Raw genomic sequence first — 17032 nt, 5'->3', positions numbered from 1 at the left:
ACCACTGTGGTGGGGACATGCTGCTCCAGCCAAGCGCTCAGCCCAGAGTCACACCCAGCAACGAGGGAGCAGCTCCAGGAGCGAGGGCCCTCTGCATCACACCCTACCCTGAGACTCATTTACTGACACTTTTCAGCACACCCCCAGGCTTTACCTGTGACAATCCTGGGCCAAAGTGTCCAGGAATGAAACCTGGGCACTTTCACTGAATGAAACCTTCTCTCTCAGGAAATCTATGGGGGAAACTGCAACAGGGTGTCAGAACACCTCAACATATGGCACAAGAGAGACACGTGGACAATCCTTGGGACAGGACAGGGCACTGCAGGAGCTGATCCCGGCAGAAACACCAGCCTGATCAGGACACACCTGTCCTCAACCTTTATCTTTTGATAAGGGAAAGGTCCACAGGGCACACCACTGCCACGTCCCAAGTAATCACCTTATCAAATTTTAATTGATTTCAGCTTTCACATTAACCTTTGGGAGCTGAGTGTACAAAGCCACAGCCTTGTTTGCTGGATATGGGAGGACCCAGAGCATCAGTGACGCTCCAACATGGTCCCCTGCCCTGGCCAGTGACCACTGTTAAACCAGCCAGGCAAGGGGCAGCTGTGGTGAGACACCAGGAGGGAGTGCAGGACCATGGCGACCTATGTGCAGCTAAACACCACTGCCAAGATGCCTCTTGTGGGGCTGGGCACCTGGAAGGTAAGAGCTACAGAGTAAAGCACCTGTACTGAAGAGCTCCCAGGCACAAAACTGCAGGGCCCCTGGTCCAGCTCTGGAGAGCTGTCCTGGTGCCTGGGGCTCTGCTCTGCCTGGCTGTTGGGCTGAGCCTGAGTTGGAGTGGAGCTACAGAGAAATGGCTGGAGGTTGATTTCCAACTCTGGAGCCCATGTTTATCACTGCAAGAAATAGTGTTCTTGTAAAGGAAAAAAAAAAAAAACACCAACCTGGACTGGGGGTGGGGGGGAGGATTGCTCTCCCTAACATGGTTTCCCTGGTTTTATTTTGCTAGAATACAGGTCTTTAACAAGCACTGTTTTGAGATTCTTAATATTTATGCATTTTTTCCAGTCTGCAGCTGGGCAAGTAAAAGCTGCAGTGACGGCTGCCATCGATGCTGGGTACCGCCACTTTGACTGTGCCTACGCGTACCTGAACAAAAGCGAGACTGGGGAAGGGATCCAGCAGAAAGTCAAGGAAGGTGTTGTGAAAAGAGAGGACTTCTTCATTGTCAGCAAGGTAAGGATCCAGTGATCCTGCAGCCTGGAGCACAGCTGAGGGAATGCTTTGTGTAGAGTATTTTCCTAGCAGGAAGGTAAGTAATGGAGACAAACTTTATGCTGTAGGATAAAGCAAATCATAACAGAATTCAGGTCACTCCTGACACATTCTTACAGCTTCACCCCATTCTGTAGGGAGAGTTAGGAAGGATACACTGTGCCTGCACCCCGCTGTGGTGACCCAGTAGTCCTGGGGGATGGGTTGATTAATGCAAAAGAAGGGAAGCAGGAAAAAGCAGAGTGGACCAGGTAGCCCCAAGCAAGGTAGTGATGCAGAGGTCAGAGACCACTGAGTGTAAAGGGCTGATAGAGGCAGAAGCAGCTTGCTAATGACAGCCTGCTGATGCTAAAGCACAGCAGAGCACATGGGCCTGTCACTGCCTGGTGCTTGTTCCAGCAGTTGGGCTCAGAGCACTGCCAAAGGAGTGTCCCTGCCGTGGGAGGTGTTGTTCTGGGCACCTTGGGACGCTGTAATCTGCTCAGCACGTGTCGCAAGGAAGGTGGGGTTGGTGGGTTTTCTTTCTTAATACAAAAATCAGGCTACTTAGCTGGAATCTGGAGTTACTTCTTACCTAAGTAAAGGTTGGTAGCAACCACTCTTTGTGGCTTGTCTTATATCTTCTTGGATTTGCCTGGTCCATGCAGTGCAGAGTTCTGTGCATGCACAGGAACAACACTCAGATACACCACTGCCTCGAAAAGCCCCCTACTGCCAAGGCAGACCCTGGGGAAAAGGGGTAGCACAAATGATGGGTGAACTCATGGAACCAGAGACTGGCACTGACACTGCCCCCAGAGTCACAGGCCAGGCCCAGCCCAGAGCTTGCCACATCTGAAGAGCACTAGGATGGCCTCATGCCACATCATCTTCCAAAGAACAGGGAGCATTCCTGTGCTGTGCAGGAGAGCACCCGAGAGCATTAACCAGGAGGTCACAGTCTGCCCTGTTTTTGTCTCCAGCTGTGGTGCACCTTTCACGAGAAGAATCTGGTAAGGGAGCTTGCCAGAAGACTCTTGCCAAGCTGAAGCTGGATTACCTGGATCTCTACCTCATGCACAGGCCTTTTGGCTACCAGGTATAGTAGCAGCAGGTTTCATTCCTGGGAGAGCTCCTCAGCAGTGCCGGGAGCACTTGCAGCACCACTGCTGCTCCAGAAAGAGCCCGTGCCTGCTGTGCCAGCACTGCCCCGGTGCTGCCCGCCCTGCTCTGCTGTGCCCCTGATCCCTGCCCGAGAACGCTGCCTGCACAGCATCCTCTGCCCTCCTGATAATGGAGAGGCAGACCCAGCAACAAGGTCAGGCCTCTGGCTGCAAGCAAAGCTGTGCCTCTTTCCCTTTCCTTTACAAACCCAAGGCATGCTCTTCTGAAAGAAAACCCCGTGGGATAGAGAGGTGCAGTTTGCTGCCTGACAGAAATTCTTTCCTCGGCAGGTTGCAGAATCACACGGTGCAAGTAAACACTTTCATTTCCCATTTCTCTCTTTGATCACCAAATCCTTAATACAGTACAGATAGAACTGGCCTTGCCTGTAGGAGTCTTAGTGTTGTTTCACAGACTTTGGATTTCAAAAAGATGATACTTATCAAAATCTCTATTCTCCCTTATGCTTTTGAGCTCAACTCCATTCCTCCAATATTGTTTTAGTTAGCTTTACGTGGACAGAATTGTCATGTGAAACTGCACAATATTGTGGCATTTAGGTAATTCCAATAATTCAGAATACTTTGGCCATACTGTCTAGTTACAGGCCAGGCTGTTCTAATTTTTTTAGTACAGCAGTTTCAACGGTGAGCCTCCCTACAGGACATCTATCAGTAGACACACTCCAGTATAAATGTCTGGGTTCACAGGGCCAAAGTCAGTCCTCCACAGCTTTTTAAAAACACCTAAAGAAACTGTTACTTGGACAATACTTGATGTGAACTCATGTAGGACTGCAGAATATTATTCTATAAGTTAACCACTTCCCTGCATGCACTTTGTGGATCATCACTTCAGAGGGTCCGGCAGAAACACCTGTCTTTATTGGGATAGTAGATGACAAAAATGCATGAACTAAGAAGTGACTGGAGAACTAGTTAAGTTATGGTGAGAATTACTTTTTTTTTTTTTTTAATTCAGTATTAACTTTAACTCCTTACATCCCTGTTGGGTGATTTTACACAGCTAAATAACCTCTGTGTCTCAGCAGAGGTTATTTCAAGCCTTTTCTCTCTCTCTAACAGGCTGGAGAGGAATTGTTTCCTAAAGATGACAAAGTCATGGCCATACCCAGCAACTGTGATCTTCTACAGACATGGGAGGTAAGTTCAGCCAGAGCAGAAGAGAAATGTCCTCTGTCCTCATCTGTTGTGATGCACTAAATAGTTATGTAGTTGTTGTTCTGCACTGGGTGATTGGGAATTTGCACTGAGTAGTTTTTCTATTGCACTATGTCACATTAGTCTATTCCACACACCTTCCCCCCCCCCCCCCCCCCCCCCCCAAGCCTCCGGTGTGAAGGGCTCTCCCTGACCTGCTCCCCCCTCCCCTTCTCCTCGCCTGTGTCCCATTGGATGTGGCCCCTCGGTTCTGCCCCACCCATTTTTCCCTGGGCTCAAAACCCCCCGGGAGGACACACTCTCGTTCTCTCTCTCTCGGACACCATCAAATACCTCGGCCTCTGTTACCCCCTGAGGTGTTGCCTGGATCTGAAGTGGCTCCTAACAATAAACAGGATTTAGTCCCGAGAAGAGCGCCTTTCGTCTTTTACCTGTGTCCATGTAGGATTCTCACCCCGTGCTCAGAGGGGACAAAAAGGGAATTCCTACACTCATCAGTCTTTGCCATGCTTCCTTTACCTTCAGCAGTCACAGAACTGTTGTCTTGTTCACAGGAAATTAGCTGGAAAGAACATAAGGCAGTACAAAATAGCTTTTAATAATGCGTATGCTTAACCTGTCCCTGGCTACTCCCATTATCTGAGTGTCTTACTTGACTGGAGCTGCACAAGCATTTCCAGTGGAGCTGCACACCAGACTGAAGCTAGAAAAAGTTCACTGTGGAACAACAACAGCTGCACAATTCTTTTCACCACAGTTCTTGTGCCTTTCTTGAGTTGCTCAAACAAATTTCAGAGAAATTTTAGGTTGAGATCTGGCCTATAATGTGTGGGACAGCCCTCCAATGCTTGCACAACAGTGGATTACTGAGTATCATCATTCTTCTCCTCATGCAACTCATTGTGAATTTCTACACACTCAGGGAATGAGAATTTGGGCTTGAATGATATGGCATTAATGTGCCAGCACCTGCTTTTCCCTCAGAGAACTTTGCAACTTTAAACAGTTCTTTTGTGCTGCTCATGGTGGGAAACAAGTCACATTAGGAAGATCATCATGAGCTGCCTTGCACACTGGATGATGATTCTGCTATTTTAGGCCATGGAAGAGCTGGTGGACTGGTAAAAGCCATTGGATTCTCCAACTTCAACCATGAGCAGATTGAAAGAATCATGAACAAGCCAGGACTGAAGCACAAGCCTGCAAATATCCAGGTGAGCTGCAAAGTGACTGCAGGTGACTGGTTTTGTGGGATTATAAAGTCCAGTTACAGTGGAATGAGGAGATGCAAAAAGGGTGAACAGAGTGACAGAGGATGTACTTTAAATCCCTCTCTATGGATATTTCAGAGTACAGCACTTGGATACTCCTTTTTTTTTTTTTTTTTTTTTTTTATCACCTTGCTCAGCCACTGTTTAAGGATGTTGTAGAAGTTCCCTGAAAACAGTCTTTCTGGAATAATAAAGAACCCAAAGATGAGCTTTATGAAACACCCCCCAGCAAAAACTGTATAAGCACTTTGTATCAAAATAGGTGGTTTTAGTACTAAGGATGGGTATTATCATGCAGGGATAGTCAAATTAAGGGAAAAAAGCAGCCTCTAATTGGACTAGGAGATAATTAAGGGAACATAACAATATTGCAACAGTTCTGTCACTGTCAGACTCTATTTTTGTGTTGGCAGATTGAATCTCATCCATACCTCACCCAGGAGAAGCTGATCAAGTACTGTCAGTTCAAAGGGCTGGCTATGACTGCATACTGTCCCCTTGGCTCTCCTGATAGACCATGGTAAATTTGCTTTGCAATCTGCCAGGGAGCTGGTGGGGGTAATGCCTGAAGCACTGAGACTACACATACACCACTCATTTCTTATTTAAACACAGATCTCTGTTGCCATGCTGAATCTTTCTGTGGAGGTTTCTTGCCACTGATTTGTTTCCTCTGTGTAGGGCTAAGCCCGGGCATCCTTCCCTTCTGGATGACCCCAAGATCAAAGAGACTGCAGCAAAGCACAACAAAACCCCAGCACAGGTGGGTACTCCTTCCCAGTGTAGGAAAACAGCTCCAGAAAGGGTAGAATCTCTATAAATTGTGGCAATCCTCTGATTTTTTCCCTAATAATGCAGATTTTTTTATTATATTACCTCCAGGACACACTATTAAGTCTTAGGCCATCAAAAAGATTTTTGACCACCTTCAGATGTGACGTCACCTCTCAAGTCCTCTTGCAGAAAATGTAAACCTTGCATAGACTGCTAAAATCCTAGGTGCAAACAAAAGGAATGGACTGGCCCAAACCTGGATGGGAAGGGAGGGTTCCTGTGAGGCTCCACCACTTCCCTCTTTGCTCTCCAGACACTGCAGCCTGGACTGCAGGGCCAGGGATGATTTGAAATGCAGCTCTGCAGAAGTGGGGATAGCTCAGGGGAAACAGCTGTTGGAACAGGAGAAGGGATTCAGTTGTCTCTTTTTGCAGGTTCTCCTTCGCTTCCAGATCCAGAGAAATGTGATTGTGATTCCCAAATCTGTCACCCCAGAGCGCATTGTGGAGAACTTCCAGGTAAGGGATCAGGAGTGAGCTGGGGGCTGCCCCTCAGGGCAGGTTTGGCAGTGATTCTTTATCACCCTTGCCGTGGCCTCCTGCAGCAAGAGGGCTGGGCTTCTTCCTTCTTAACTACACCTTACCGAGTGTTAACCCAGGCCTACTTCTTGAGAGTTTAACGAGCAATCCTTAGATGATATCATTCCCTGTTCCATGGCTTGTGGATGGATGAGCAGGCACAGCTTGCTTGGACTCCCCACACAGCAACATGCCAGAAACGTCTTATCTAGAATCTGCAATGATCATAAAATAATCCCTTATGTCTATAAAATAAGTTGTTCTTCATAATTCAGTGGTCCATGTGTGAAAATGGATTCTCCAATGTGGAGCTGCTCTTATATTTCTCTTTGGTTTGTTCAAAGAAGTGATTTTCACTCGTATCTCTATTTAGGTGTTTGACTTTGAACTGACTAAAGAGGAGATGGCAACTATTCTGACCTTCAACAGAAACTGGAGGATCTGTGAAACGAAAGTGTAAGTGATGGTACTTGTTTTCTTCTAAATCTTAAATTCTGAATATTCTTTACAAGGACTTTTGTGTCACAGCTTCTAGGTAACATGAAATTCAATTTTTTTAAAAATCATGCCAAGTAAAACTCCAACTGGTTTGTCCCCAAAAAAATAACATATTCAGGAGAGGGCTTAATATTTTCATTTTAAAAACAAAACAAAATTTAAACCAAACTACATTCTAAGTTTTAATTCTTTGTTTTCAGGAAGCACTCTTGAATTACAAGAAATGGGTTCTGGATGTTAAACTCATCTCTGTCTGTATTAGAGAAAGGAGGACATGTATCTCCACCTATTCTTTCTGTAACTCCGTGATGCAGGCCTTCCCTTGGCGGCTCTTCCATGCACACAACATATCTCTACATCCCAATTAGATCATGTGTGAAAATAACATTCCCACTTTCAACTCTTTCAGGTCCAAAAATCTCAAGGAATAGCCTTTCTATGCAGAATAGTGAAGGTGCTTGTAACATGGCCTTCACTAAGACCTCTGGTGCCATCTGCCCTGGTGCTGCCAGTGAACACGTGGGATGTTTATCCCACAACATATGGGGTTTTTGGAAGAAGGAAGGAGCATTTCCTACAGCACCACTATTCACTGGTTGCTTTCAGTCTTGCATCAGCAGAAACCAGATGTTGACAAACACACCCCACAGATCCACAATTTCATCAGAGTTGTCTGCATTTTAAATAAAATTAACTTTAAAATGCAAAAGCCTAATTGGTGTAAAGTTTTCTGTCTGCTGTAGGAAAAACCGAGAACCCTCCCACCCAGAGATGCACAGAGGGGTGGGTTGCAGTCACCTGCACTGTGGGGACACATATTCTGCCTGGGACACTCAGCATTTTCCCCTGCCATCCCTCAGCACCCACCTTGTCCCCTCCTCACCAGCCACAGCTCTGTTTTTAATAGACAAATACAAGAATTATCACAGATCTTCCAAAAAAAAATCTCTTGAGAAGACACAGAGAGACTGGTGGGACCTTAGAGGACGCTCCTGGCTTGATCTGAACTCCATGCAAAAAAGAGGCATCAGATTAAATCTCTACCCCCCTGTTTTATTCCTACCTTAACAAACATCTGGAAGTTGAACCCATGCACACCATTTAGCAATGGAAACATTCTGTTCCAACATATACTTTTTTCTCAAAGGCCTTGCTGTCATCTGGCAACGCCAGCCACACCTTCAGGACAGAAACAAGTGTCACCTCCCGGGTATTGGCATGGTGTGGGCAAGGTCTCGCACAAAAAAAGCAAGACACAAAACCTTCTGCCCAAAATCCTCTCTTACAACATCAAGGTGCTTCTCACAGCATGCCTTGGGAAAAACAATCACCAGCCTTCACAGGAGAACATGAGTTCACAGAAGAAAGTAGAGAAAGATCAAATTGCATTTCTCAGCCCTGCTCTCCTATGTGGTTAAACTGCTATAATACCACATCCTGCAGAGGACAGCTGACAGCACTGCCAGAAACCTGGGGGAAGATTAAAGGGAAAACTAATTATCTTGTCTGCCTTCAGTTAAATGAAGCAGAAAAATCTTGGGTGTCTGCTGTGGGAGAGGCATCCAGAGAAAAACGCACCATTGTACAAATTTCAGATTTATGTTTGTACCTGAAGGAATTCTCCGAGTTCAAGCAAACAGCAAAGCCTCCCAAGCAGCCCTAACCAGCTATTATGGAGCATTTGGAGGATCCTGTTGATAAATTAATTTCTTTTTCATTGCACTTTCAACACCCCATCCGCACAGCACATTTTGCCTCTCAAAAATTGCAAAGTCAGTTTCTACTGTGAAATTAAAAGGCCACCTACCATTTATTCCTACATTTGTGTGTTTCCTTCTGAAATACGGTCTGTACCTCCCTAAAGGCAGAGGAGAGGCAGAGGGACAATGCGATCCTTGTGACATTTGCTGTAAACTCAGCGTTCTTCAGTAGTTTTGAAAACACACTAAAACACACTTTCCCTCAGCATCTAAAAGGAAGTGATTTGTATTGATCATTTCCGAAACGGCTCACAAACTCACCCCAAAGTGAAACTGTTTGTCCCATCTGTTGGTGTCACTCTCAGGGAACCGAGAGGGCGTCAGAACACCCAGGGACATGGCACAAGGAGGATACGCACGGACACCCTGTGGCACAGGGATAGGCCACTGCAGGAGCTGACCCCTGCAGGAGCTGCTGATTTATTAAAGAAATATGGATATTGATCTAGTACCAATATCCAACTGTGACGGACAAAAACTCTCTAACAGTTTAAAGTTAGAAAGTGTATGTTTATTGAGACACCAGGCAGCGTGCAGGATAGCTCCCAAATACACACCACACCTTTCCAATGATTACAGAGTCCTTTTATTCACACAAGAATTGAATACCCAAAATACAAATACATATTCATTATTTTGGTCCATCCCATTCCTCGCTTCATATGCTAATAATTTCAAAAGCTATTAAGCATGCGTAGTTTGTTCCTTGAAATGGGTCGGTGGTCCTTTTCATGGGGAGGGGTCCCAAAATGAGGAAGTAAATGAGGTCTTCCTCATTCTGACCTTTCTATCTTTTCAATGCAAATATGACAAATGAACCTTGGTAGAACTCCCATTCCCTGTCTTCAATTGGTTTCAGAACAGAGGAGGCCCACAATTGTCTTATGTTCCTAAAAGCTATTTGTCAGTTTCTATATTCTCCATTATAAACCCAGCTAACTAAACATCGTGTTGACAAGCAATCAATTATTAGTTAACTACTAATTCCTAACTTTATTAAGGCCTACTCATTTATTTTAATTAACTCTAGTAAGGCTTATCTCTAACTAAAATCTTAGCTCCTCTAAAATCTCTAAATCCCTTAAAGTTTATGTTTCACAGCAGCCGGGCCGGGACAGCCCTGCGCTCAGCCCTTCCCGCAAGGAATTTCCTTCTTCTCCCGGGAACGCCCGCAGCGCGCCCGGCCTCCCTCCCACACGAACTCCCCCCCGCCACTGCCCCCGCCATGGCCGCCCGGCGGGGCCCATTGGCTGCCGGCTCCGCTGCTCATTGGTTGGCGCGGCGGGCTCGCGCGGAGTGGGGGCGTTGATTGGTCGGCGCGGCGGGCTCGCGCGGGGCGGCGGCGCTGATTGGCTGCGGGCGCGGGGCAAGCATGGCGGGCATGGCGGGGTACGCGCGGGTCGGGGCCGCCGCCAGCGCGCCCGTTATGGGACTGGGCACATGGAAGGTGAGGCGGGCACCGCTGCGGGACGGGGCCGCACCTGAGAATCCCTCACCGATTCCTGTCCGGCCCTTTTTCCCTTTAGTCCCCCCCAGGGAAGGTGGCAGCTGCGGTGACGGCTGCCATCGATGCCGGGTACCGCCACTTCGACTGTGCCTATGTGTACCAGAATGAGAAGGAAGTTGGGGAAGGGATCCAGCAGAAAATCAAGGAAGGGGCTGTGAAGCGAGAGGACCTCTTCGTGGTCAGTAAGGTATGGATCAGATGGTCGTGGATTATGGACACACTGGTTTTACCTGTGGTGTTTTTACAGTAGGAACATCTAACATTGAACATAGTTAAACGCCGTAGCACTGGAGAAGTTTGTAATGTAAATGAGTTAATTCTGATACTGTTCTCTTGTTTCCTGTGCTGCCACACAGCCCAGCCCTCACTGCGTGTGAAGAGCACTGAGCTGGCCTCATTGCATACCTCATTCCAAAGAACAGGGAGCATTCCTGTGCTGTGCAGGAGAGCACCCGAGAGCTTTGACCCTGGAGGTCACGGTCTGCCCTGTTTTTGTCTCCAGCTGTGGTGCACCTTTCACGAGAAGCCTCTGGTGAAGGCAGCCTGCCAGAAGAGTCTTGCAGACCTGAAGCTGGGTTACCTGGATCTCTACCTTGTCCACTGGCCTTTTGGCTTCAAGGTACAGTAGCAGCAACGCCCTTAACTTTGTTTCTTGTGGCTGGCCTAACAGCCCAATAGTTGTTCTGACTGACAATTACATGCCTGCTATCTGTGCCAGCACTGCTCTGGTGCTCAGCTCGACCCTGGCTGTGTGACTCAGGCTCTTGGTCTCTGCCCCAGAGGCAGTTGTTTGTGTACCCCTTTGATCCTGGGAATGATGGCCTGAAATCTAGAGAAACTAGAGGCAGCTCTTCCAGCTCCAAGCATAAGACAGGCTGCTTTCCTTTTCTCTTGCAAATCCAGTGTGTGTTCATCTCAAAATCACCCCTTGTGGGAACTAAGATTGCTTTTTGCTGCTTCTCTGCAATTTTCCTTTGTATGCTACAGAATCAGAGAGCAACAGAAAGCATTTCTGTTTTCCATTTCTCTCTTTAATCACCAAGTCCTTAAAGCACTACAGATTGAGCTGGCCTTGCTTGTAGAAGCCTAAGTGTTGTTCCACTGAGACAGGAATTTAAAAGGTGAAACTTCTGTGAGAGTGTTTAGGCCCCCCAAGATCAGTGAAGGAGTTGATGTCTGAGTTTGAATATTTCTTGTCACTGCCTTTCTATCCTCCTGCAGTTTGATCCCTCTCCATTCTACCTGTTGCCTTTGAAATGCTCATCTTTTTTGCATGCTTTATTTTAACTTTATATTAACAGAGCCATGAAGATGAAACTGTCTCATGATGACAGCAGCAAACAGCTGCTAAACATATTTTCATAACTCGTCTTGACATATTTTCATAACTCGTACACAAAGGCTCTTCCAACTTTCCTAGTGTTGGTTTGCACTGAGTGTTGTCATGGAAGAGCTGTCAGTGCACACAATAGATCTTTTCAGTAGATCTGGTGTTGTGTAGACCAAAGTGTTGATGTCCCCCTGGAAAAAAGAGCAAAACAGTTCTTCCTAAGTGGGAACTAAAGAACAGCCCCTGAAGGGAGCACATGTGAGAGTGGAGGCTGCAGCTCTGACTGGTTTGTTTCCCTGTGGGTGTTTGGGGAGTCATCACTTCCAGGGGTCCAGCAGAAAAACCTGTTCTATGGGGAATGGCCACTGGCAAAAATGCCTTAAATTCCTTCCACTTCTCAGAAGTGTAGACAAGAAGTAGCACTCTTGCACTAGAAGTTTAAGATATTGTGGTTGTGAGCACTCAAGTGGACTTGTCAAGAGATTTTCAAGCACTTTCTTTGTCACTGACAGGCAGGAGAGGACCTGTTCCCTGCAGATGACAAAGGTATGGCTATCCCCAGCAACACAGATATTCTGCAGACGTGGGAGGTGAGTTCATCCCGAGTGGAAGAGTCACATCTTCTGTCCTTAGCAGTGGTGTTGGCTTCAGCAGCTGCAGAATGTGCAGCCATGTATGCAGCATTAGTTGGAAAGAATTTGCAGAAGCACACGGTAGCTTTTAAAAATGTGCTTCCCATGAAGACAAACAGAGCATGTCAGGAAGAATGAGTTCAGTCATGTCTTAGCCACTGCATGCTGACTCTGCTCCTCTTTCTGCCAGGCCATGGAGGAGCTGGTGGATGCTGGCCTGGTGAAAGCCATTGGAATCTCCAACTTCAACCGTGAGCAGATTGAAAGAATCTTGAACAAGCCAGGACTGAAGTACAAACCTGCAAATAATCAGGTGAGCTGCAAAGTGGCTGCAGGGGAATACTTTTCAGGGATTATAAAGTTCTGATTACAGTTGAATGAGGAGGTGGAAAAAGGGAGAACAAAGTAGACACAGCATGTACTTTAAATCCCTCTCTCTGGATATTTCTTCATACAAACAGAACCAGAATATTTCCTTTTTGTCTCATCTTGTTGAAACACTAACTTTGGAGTGTTTTCCTAGGAACCATTCTCTCTGGAGGCATGAAGAATCCACGTATGAGGGATCATTCTGACATAATGATTGACTCTTATAAAGCCTCTGAGAAAAGAGAATCCAAAAAGCACATAAAGACTCGGTATAAAAGTTGGTGCCATATAGAATTATAGACTTGTCTTGTCACATAGGCCTCCTGCAGGGTGGGGTGAAGGCAACCTGTAATTAGGAAATCAGGATTCAGAAAAACCTCTGGAGCAAGGGAAAACGACGGTAGTTTTACAGCTCTCAGTCTGTGCTTCTGTGTTGGCAGATTGAGTGTCATCCATACCTTTCCCAGGAGAAGCTGATTGACTACTGTCACTCCAAAGGGATCACTGTGACAGCATACTGTCCCCTTGGACGTCCTGATGGGTAATTTCCAAGTGGGTTCATGTGATTTATGACTAAGTAATGGTGCAGGTGTATTTTTTTTTTTTTTAAATTAATGGGGCTAGTTAGAATCTTTCTGAAGTGAATCTGTGTTGTTTCATCCTTTTCCCCGCCACTTTGTCTAGTTCTAAGCCAGAGGCACCTTCCCTTCTGGCTGACCCCAAGATCAAGGAGATTGCAGCCAAGCACAACAAAACCCCAGCACAGGTGAGTAGGTGCCAGACAGTGGATACCCCTTCCTGTAACACAGCAATTTAGGAAACTATGTCTGAAGAGAGGGAGCAGTCTCTGTGGTGTTACCTGTGAACAATGCTGCTTTTTTCTCTTGTAAATGGACAGTGCAGGCTGTCCATTCTGTGGCCTCCAAGATATGCTACTACTAACTCTGTCCATCAGTCAAGAACATATTCTTGACTCATCTTCAGTTGTCACTTCCCTTCTCAAGTCCTTTTGCAGAAATGAAAGTCTTGTATATAGTACAAAACTTCTGGGTGCTAACAAAAGGAATGGACTGGCCCAAACCTGGATGGAAAGGAGACCTTCCACAGGGGCTTCCACCACTTCCCTCTTTGCTCTCCAGACACTGCAGCCTGGACTGCAGGGCCAGGGATGATTTGAAATGCAGCTCTGCAGAAGTGGGGATAGCTCAGGGGAAACAGCTGTTGGAACAGGAGAAGGGATTCAGTTGTCTCTTTTTGCAGGTTCTCCTTCGCTTCCAGATCCAGAGAAATGTGATTGTGATTCCCAAATCTGTCACCCCAGAGCGCATTGTGGAGAACTTCCAGGTGAGGGATCAGGAGTGAGCTGGGGGCTGCCCCTTAGGGCAGGCTTGGCAGTGATTCTTTATCACCCTTGCCGTGGCCTCCTGCAGCAAGAGGGCTGGGCTCTTTCTGTCTCTCTGGAAGTAAGGGCTACAGTGAAAACTACAGTGAAGATTAGACAGAGCTGTTGGAAACAGTGTGCTGATAAAGCTATCAGGCACTTTACATGGTGTCTCCTGTTCTTCTGTTTCTTCCCTCTGCCAGTAGAGTCTGGAAAATCCAAAGATATTTCTTTCCCTTTCCATGTTTAATGAATCCATCACTTGTACCCAGCATCTTTTCTGATAAGAACTTGTTCTTTAATCTCGTGAATCTCGCTTCTGATTTGACTTGTTCAAAGAAGTTAAATCCAGCTGTTTTTCTCTTTTTAGGTGTTTGACTTTGAACTGACTAAAGAAGAGATGGCCACCCTTCTTAGCTTAAACAGAAACTGGAGGATCTGTGAAATGGTCATGTAAGTGACAGTTTGTGTCCTTCAAACTCTTACATTTTCAATTATCTTTATCCTGATCTCACAGGAACTGGTATAGCTGTTCAAAATGGGTGTATTTTGAAATCTGAAATAATTTTGGGGATGAAGCATCTGTTGTTATACTTCCACTTTATTGACTGAAAAGAGAGGATAAGTCATGCTGTGCATTCATTGTGAATCCATTCTCCCGGAAACTTTGTATGCCTGGAATTCCAAAATGAGAGTTCGAGTTGATAGCTTTGGCTGTGTCAATATGGGAGAAACGAGCACTAGGCGATTTTAAACTTTGGGTAATTTTTTTCTGTGGGGTATTACAAATTGATGTCAGCTCTTACACAGCTGGTTGTGGTGGGGAATGACCATCTGTTGTGCAGTACAAAGCACAGCTGCTTGCAGATATGCACCAAGACAGGCAGTCTTGGCTGCAAGGCCACAGAAACTGCTGCTGTCTCTGTAAGCAGTGTTAATTTTAACTCTGCATCTAGAAAGTAACTTGTTCCCACCACTGTTCAGTGGCTGAATAATAGGAAAAGGCTGGAACTTGTTGGTCCTTTTGGCTGTTTCTATACTATCAAGTCTTTTAAGTTCATTCTGCAGTTATTCAGAATGAATAACCTCTGAATATCCTTATCCTCATCCCCATCCTCATCCTCATCCTCATCTTTGAAGCCTCACCTTTGAAGGCTCCTCTGTACACCCACTGTTCTATACAGCAGTAATTTTAGCCTTGAGTAATCTTTCCTCTTTGATTTCCTCCAGGTGCAAAAATCACAAGGAGTACCCTTTCAATGCAGAATACTGAAGATGGTTTTTTTCCTGCCCTCTCTCAGGCCCCCAGGGTTTAATGAGCTTCTACCATTGTCTCAATTTGTGCACTATGTAGCTGACACACTGTATCCCTCTTCCCAGCAAAGGCACAGGATATGTGTTCAGTGACTTTGGGTTTTTCCTTTGGTGAAAGGAAATTGTACAATTGTTCTGAAGAAAATGTGGGCTATGATAATTCTTATTACATGAGTGTCACTGCATGGCTGAAATAGCAAATTTTATCTACTTTCTACTGATTTTTATCTACTGTCTTGCATCAGCACCACTTAAGGCTGCAGGGTTAAGGATGTGTAAGTGCAGGAGAACAATCCATCCTGAATAATCACATAATCACTGGCTGAAGGTAAAAGACAAAATTAACTCCTAGAGTACAGCCCAAAGCTTTCTAGAAAATAAGAATGAATGGGAGAAGTGTCCAGACCTATAGATGAATAACAACTCATACTGGGCCTTATTTCAGTCACTTCTTTACAGGCTGAAACTGGACAGAGATTGATGTTCAATTTCATTCTTGACCAAAATAAAAATATTTTGATTACTGCTGGTTTGGAAGTTCTGTTCTAATGTGCTGAGTCACTGAGACAGGTCTCTGCTCACTGTAACCATGTGAATGAGTAAAGTTTTCCCCTGACAAAAGGTGGTGGAGGGTGCAGGTGAGCCTGGCTGGGCAAGTGCTAGGATAGCTGGGAGGTGTTGTGACAGTGTGGCAGTTCAGGTGTCTGTATGTCCATGTGTGCCTTGGGCTGGTGGGCACAGGGCACGCGCAGAATATCTGCTGCATTCTGATCCATAAAATCCACACCAGAGCAAGCTGTGGGCTCTGGCAAAGGCATGTGAAGTTTGAGCTGTGTCTTGAGCAACTGAGTGGTCAAGAGACTTCCTTGAGAACAAGATGATTAACAAAAAACAGCATTTGTGAAAGTTAATAGTAGTAGAGCCCAGTGCTGACTTAGTGCTCATGCTATACTACTATTTAACTCAGTGTGCAGTGGGTGAATACTCCAGCTACTTGCACTGTACATCTTTGGGTGGTAAGTGTGAGTGAATGGATGAAAGGTGCTTGACAGATGACAGAAAGGCTGAGAAACTCTCACAGCAGCATCAAGAACGTGCCATGATTATGAGTTAAAATAACTGGATAACTGATATCATGAACCATGACTACCACCTGGTGCAGACAAGAATTGTGGGAGGAGTCTTGGTACATCTGGTGTGAAAGTGCCAGGAGAACAATAACTGGAAGTTCTGGAAAGCTCTGTGGTGAAAGTGTGGACTGCTCTGGCTGCCAGGCTGTGCTGACATCAATCTAGCTTTATAAGCCCTCAATAAAACAGACTATGGGGAAACATGACTACACCCATGGAGATATCCAAAATGATGAGGACATGAGGTGTAAGAGCATGTGTTAGTGCCGAGCCACTGACCAGAGCCTGACACAGGTCAGAGTTGAGTGCTGTATTTCCCCCAGGTGAGGCCACACTGACTCACTGGAGTATTTTGTGAGGGGCACACAATATTACACATTGTGAATATTTCCAGGTATCATTCTTCTGTCGCTTTATCGTCCATAGCTCATACGTACCAAGACTTCTACAGCGCATATGTCACATTCTCTCTGCCAGGCTTTTCCTTCATTGATGCACTTGCTGAATCCAGTTTAGCACTACCACATTGGCTGGTGTTCCCTTACCCCCCTGACAAATGCACAAAGAACTTGGCCTTTGTATGTGATTAAAAAGAAAGAAGCTTTTGTTCTCAAATGAGGTGTGAACAAAACTTGTGCTTTTGGCTTGAGCATTTCGGTTACGGGAGACAGGACCTCGGATACATTACTGCAAATGCAAACCTTCTGCCCAAAATCCTTTCTAAAAGACAGACACCTCTCAGTCAAGAAACCATTGGGGAAAAACCCCCAGACTAGGATGGCAGCAGGCTTCTCATGCAAACACCTTGGCTTTAATATTGTTCTCCTAATATCACACTCTTTCCATTGATTTCACTGTCCCCTGAACAAAACCCCAA

At 45.9% G+C, this 17032-nt stretch overlaps 2 protein-coding genes across 2 annotated transcripts; both read left to right on the top strand.

The window, feature by feature from the left end:
- Window positions 1–645: 645 nt before the first annotated feature.
- LOC128788187 (aldo-keto reductase family 1 member B7-like) lies at window positions 646–7017 on the top strand. The gene is given in 12 exon segments (XM_053943074.1): window positions 646–711; window positions 1081–1248; window positions 2250–2286; window positions 2289–2365; window positions 3516–3593; window positions 4710–4728; window positions 4731–4825; window positions 5296–5402; window positions 5564–5645; window positions 6091–6174; window positions 6608–6690; window positions 6933–7017. Coding segments are annotated over 12 exon segments (909 nt in total). The 3' UTR covers window positions 6946–7017.
- Window positions 7018–9853: 2836 nt separating this feature from the next.
- LOC128788644 (aldo-keto reductase family 1 member B10-like) lies at window positions 9854–15550 on the top strand. The gene is made up of 10 exons (XM_053943825.1): window positions 9854–9939; window positions 10019–10186; window positions 10502–10618; window positions 11842–11919; window positions 12152–12274; window positions 12771–12871; window positions 13015–13096; window positions 13591–13674; window positions 14082–14164; window positions 14942–15550. Exons 1-10 carry the CDS (start codon window positions 9865–9867, stop codon window positions 14982–14984), a joined length of 954 nt encoding a protein of 317 aa, XP_053799800.1. The 5' UTR covers window positions 9854–9864; the 3' UTR covers window positions 14985–15550.
- The last annotated feature ends 1482 nt before the right edge of the window (window positions 15551–17032 follow it).

This window comes from Vidua chalybeata, chromosome 5, assembly GCF_026979565.1.
Source record: "Vidua chalybeata isolate OUT-0048 chromosome 5, bVidCha1 merged haplotype, whole genome shotgun sequence".
In the NCBI taxonomy this organism is placed as follows: Eukaryota; Metazoa; Chordata; class Aves; order Passeriformes; family Viduidae; genus Vidua; species Vidua chalybeata.
Note: the sequence above shows the minus strand (reverse complement) of the source record. Positions and strands in the feature narration are given on the sequence as shown.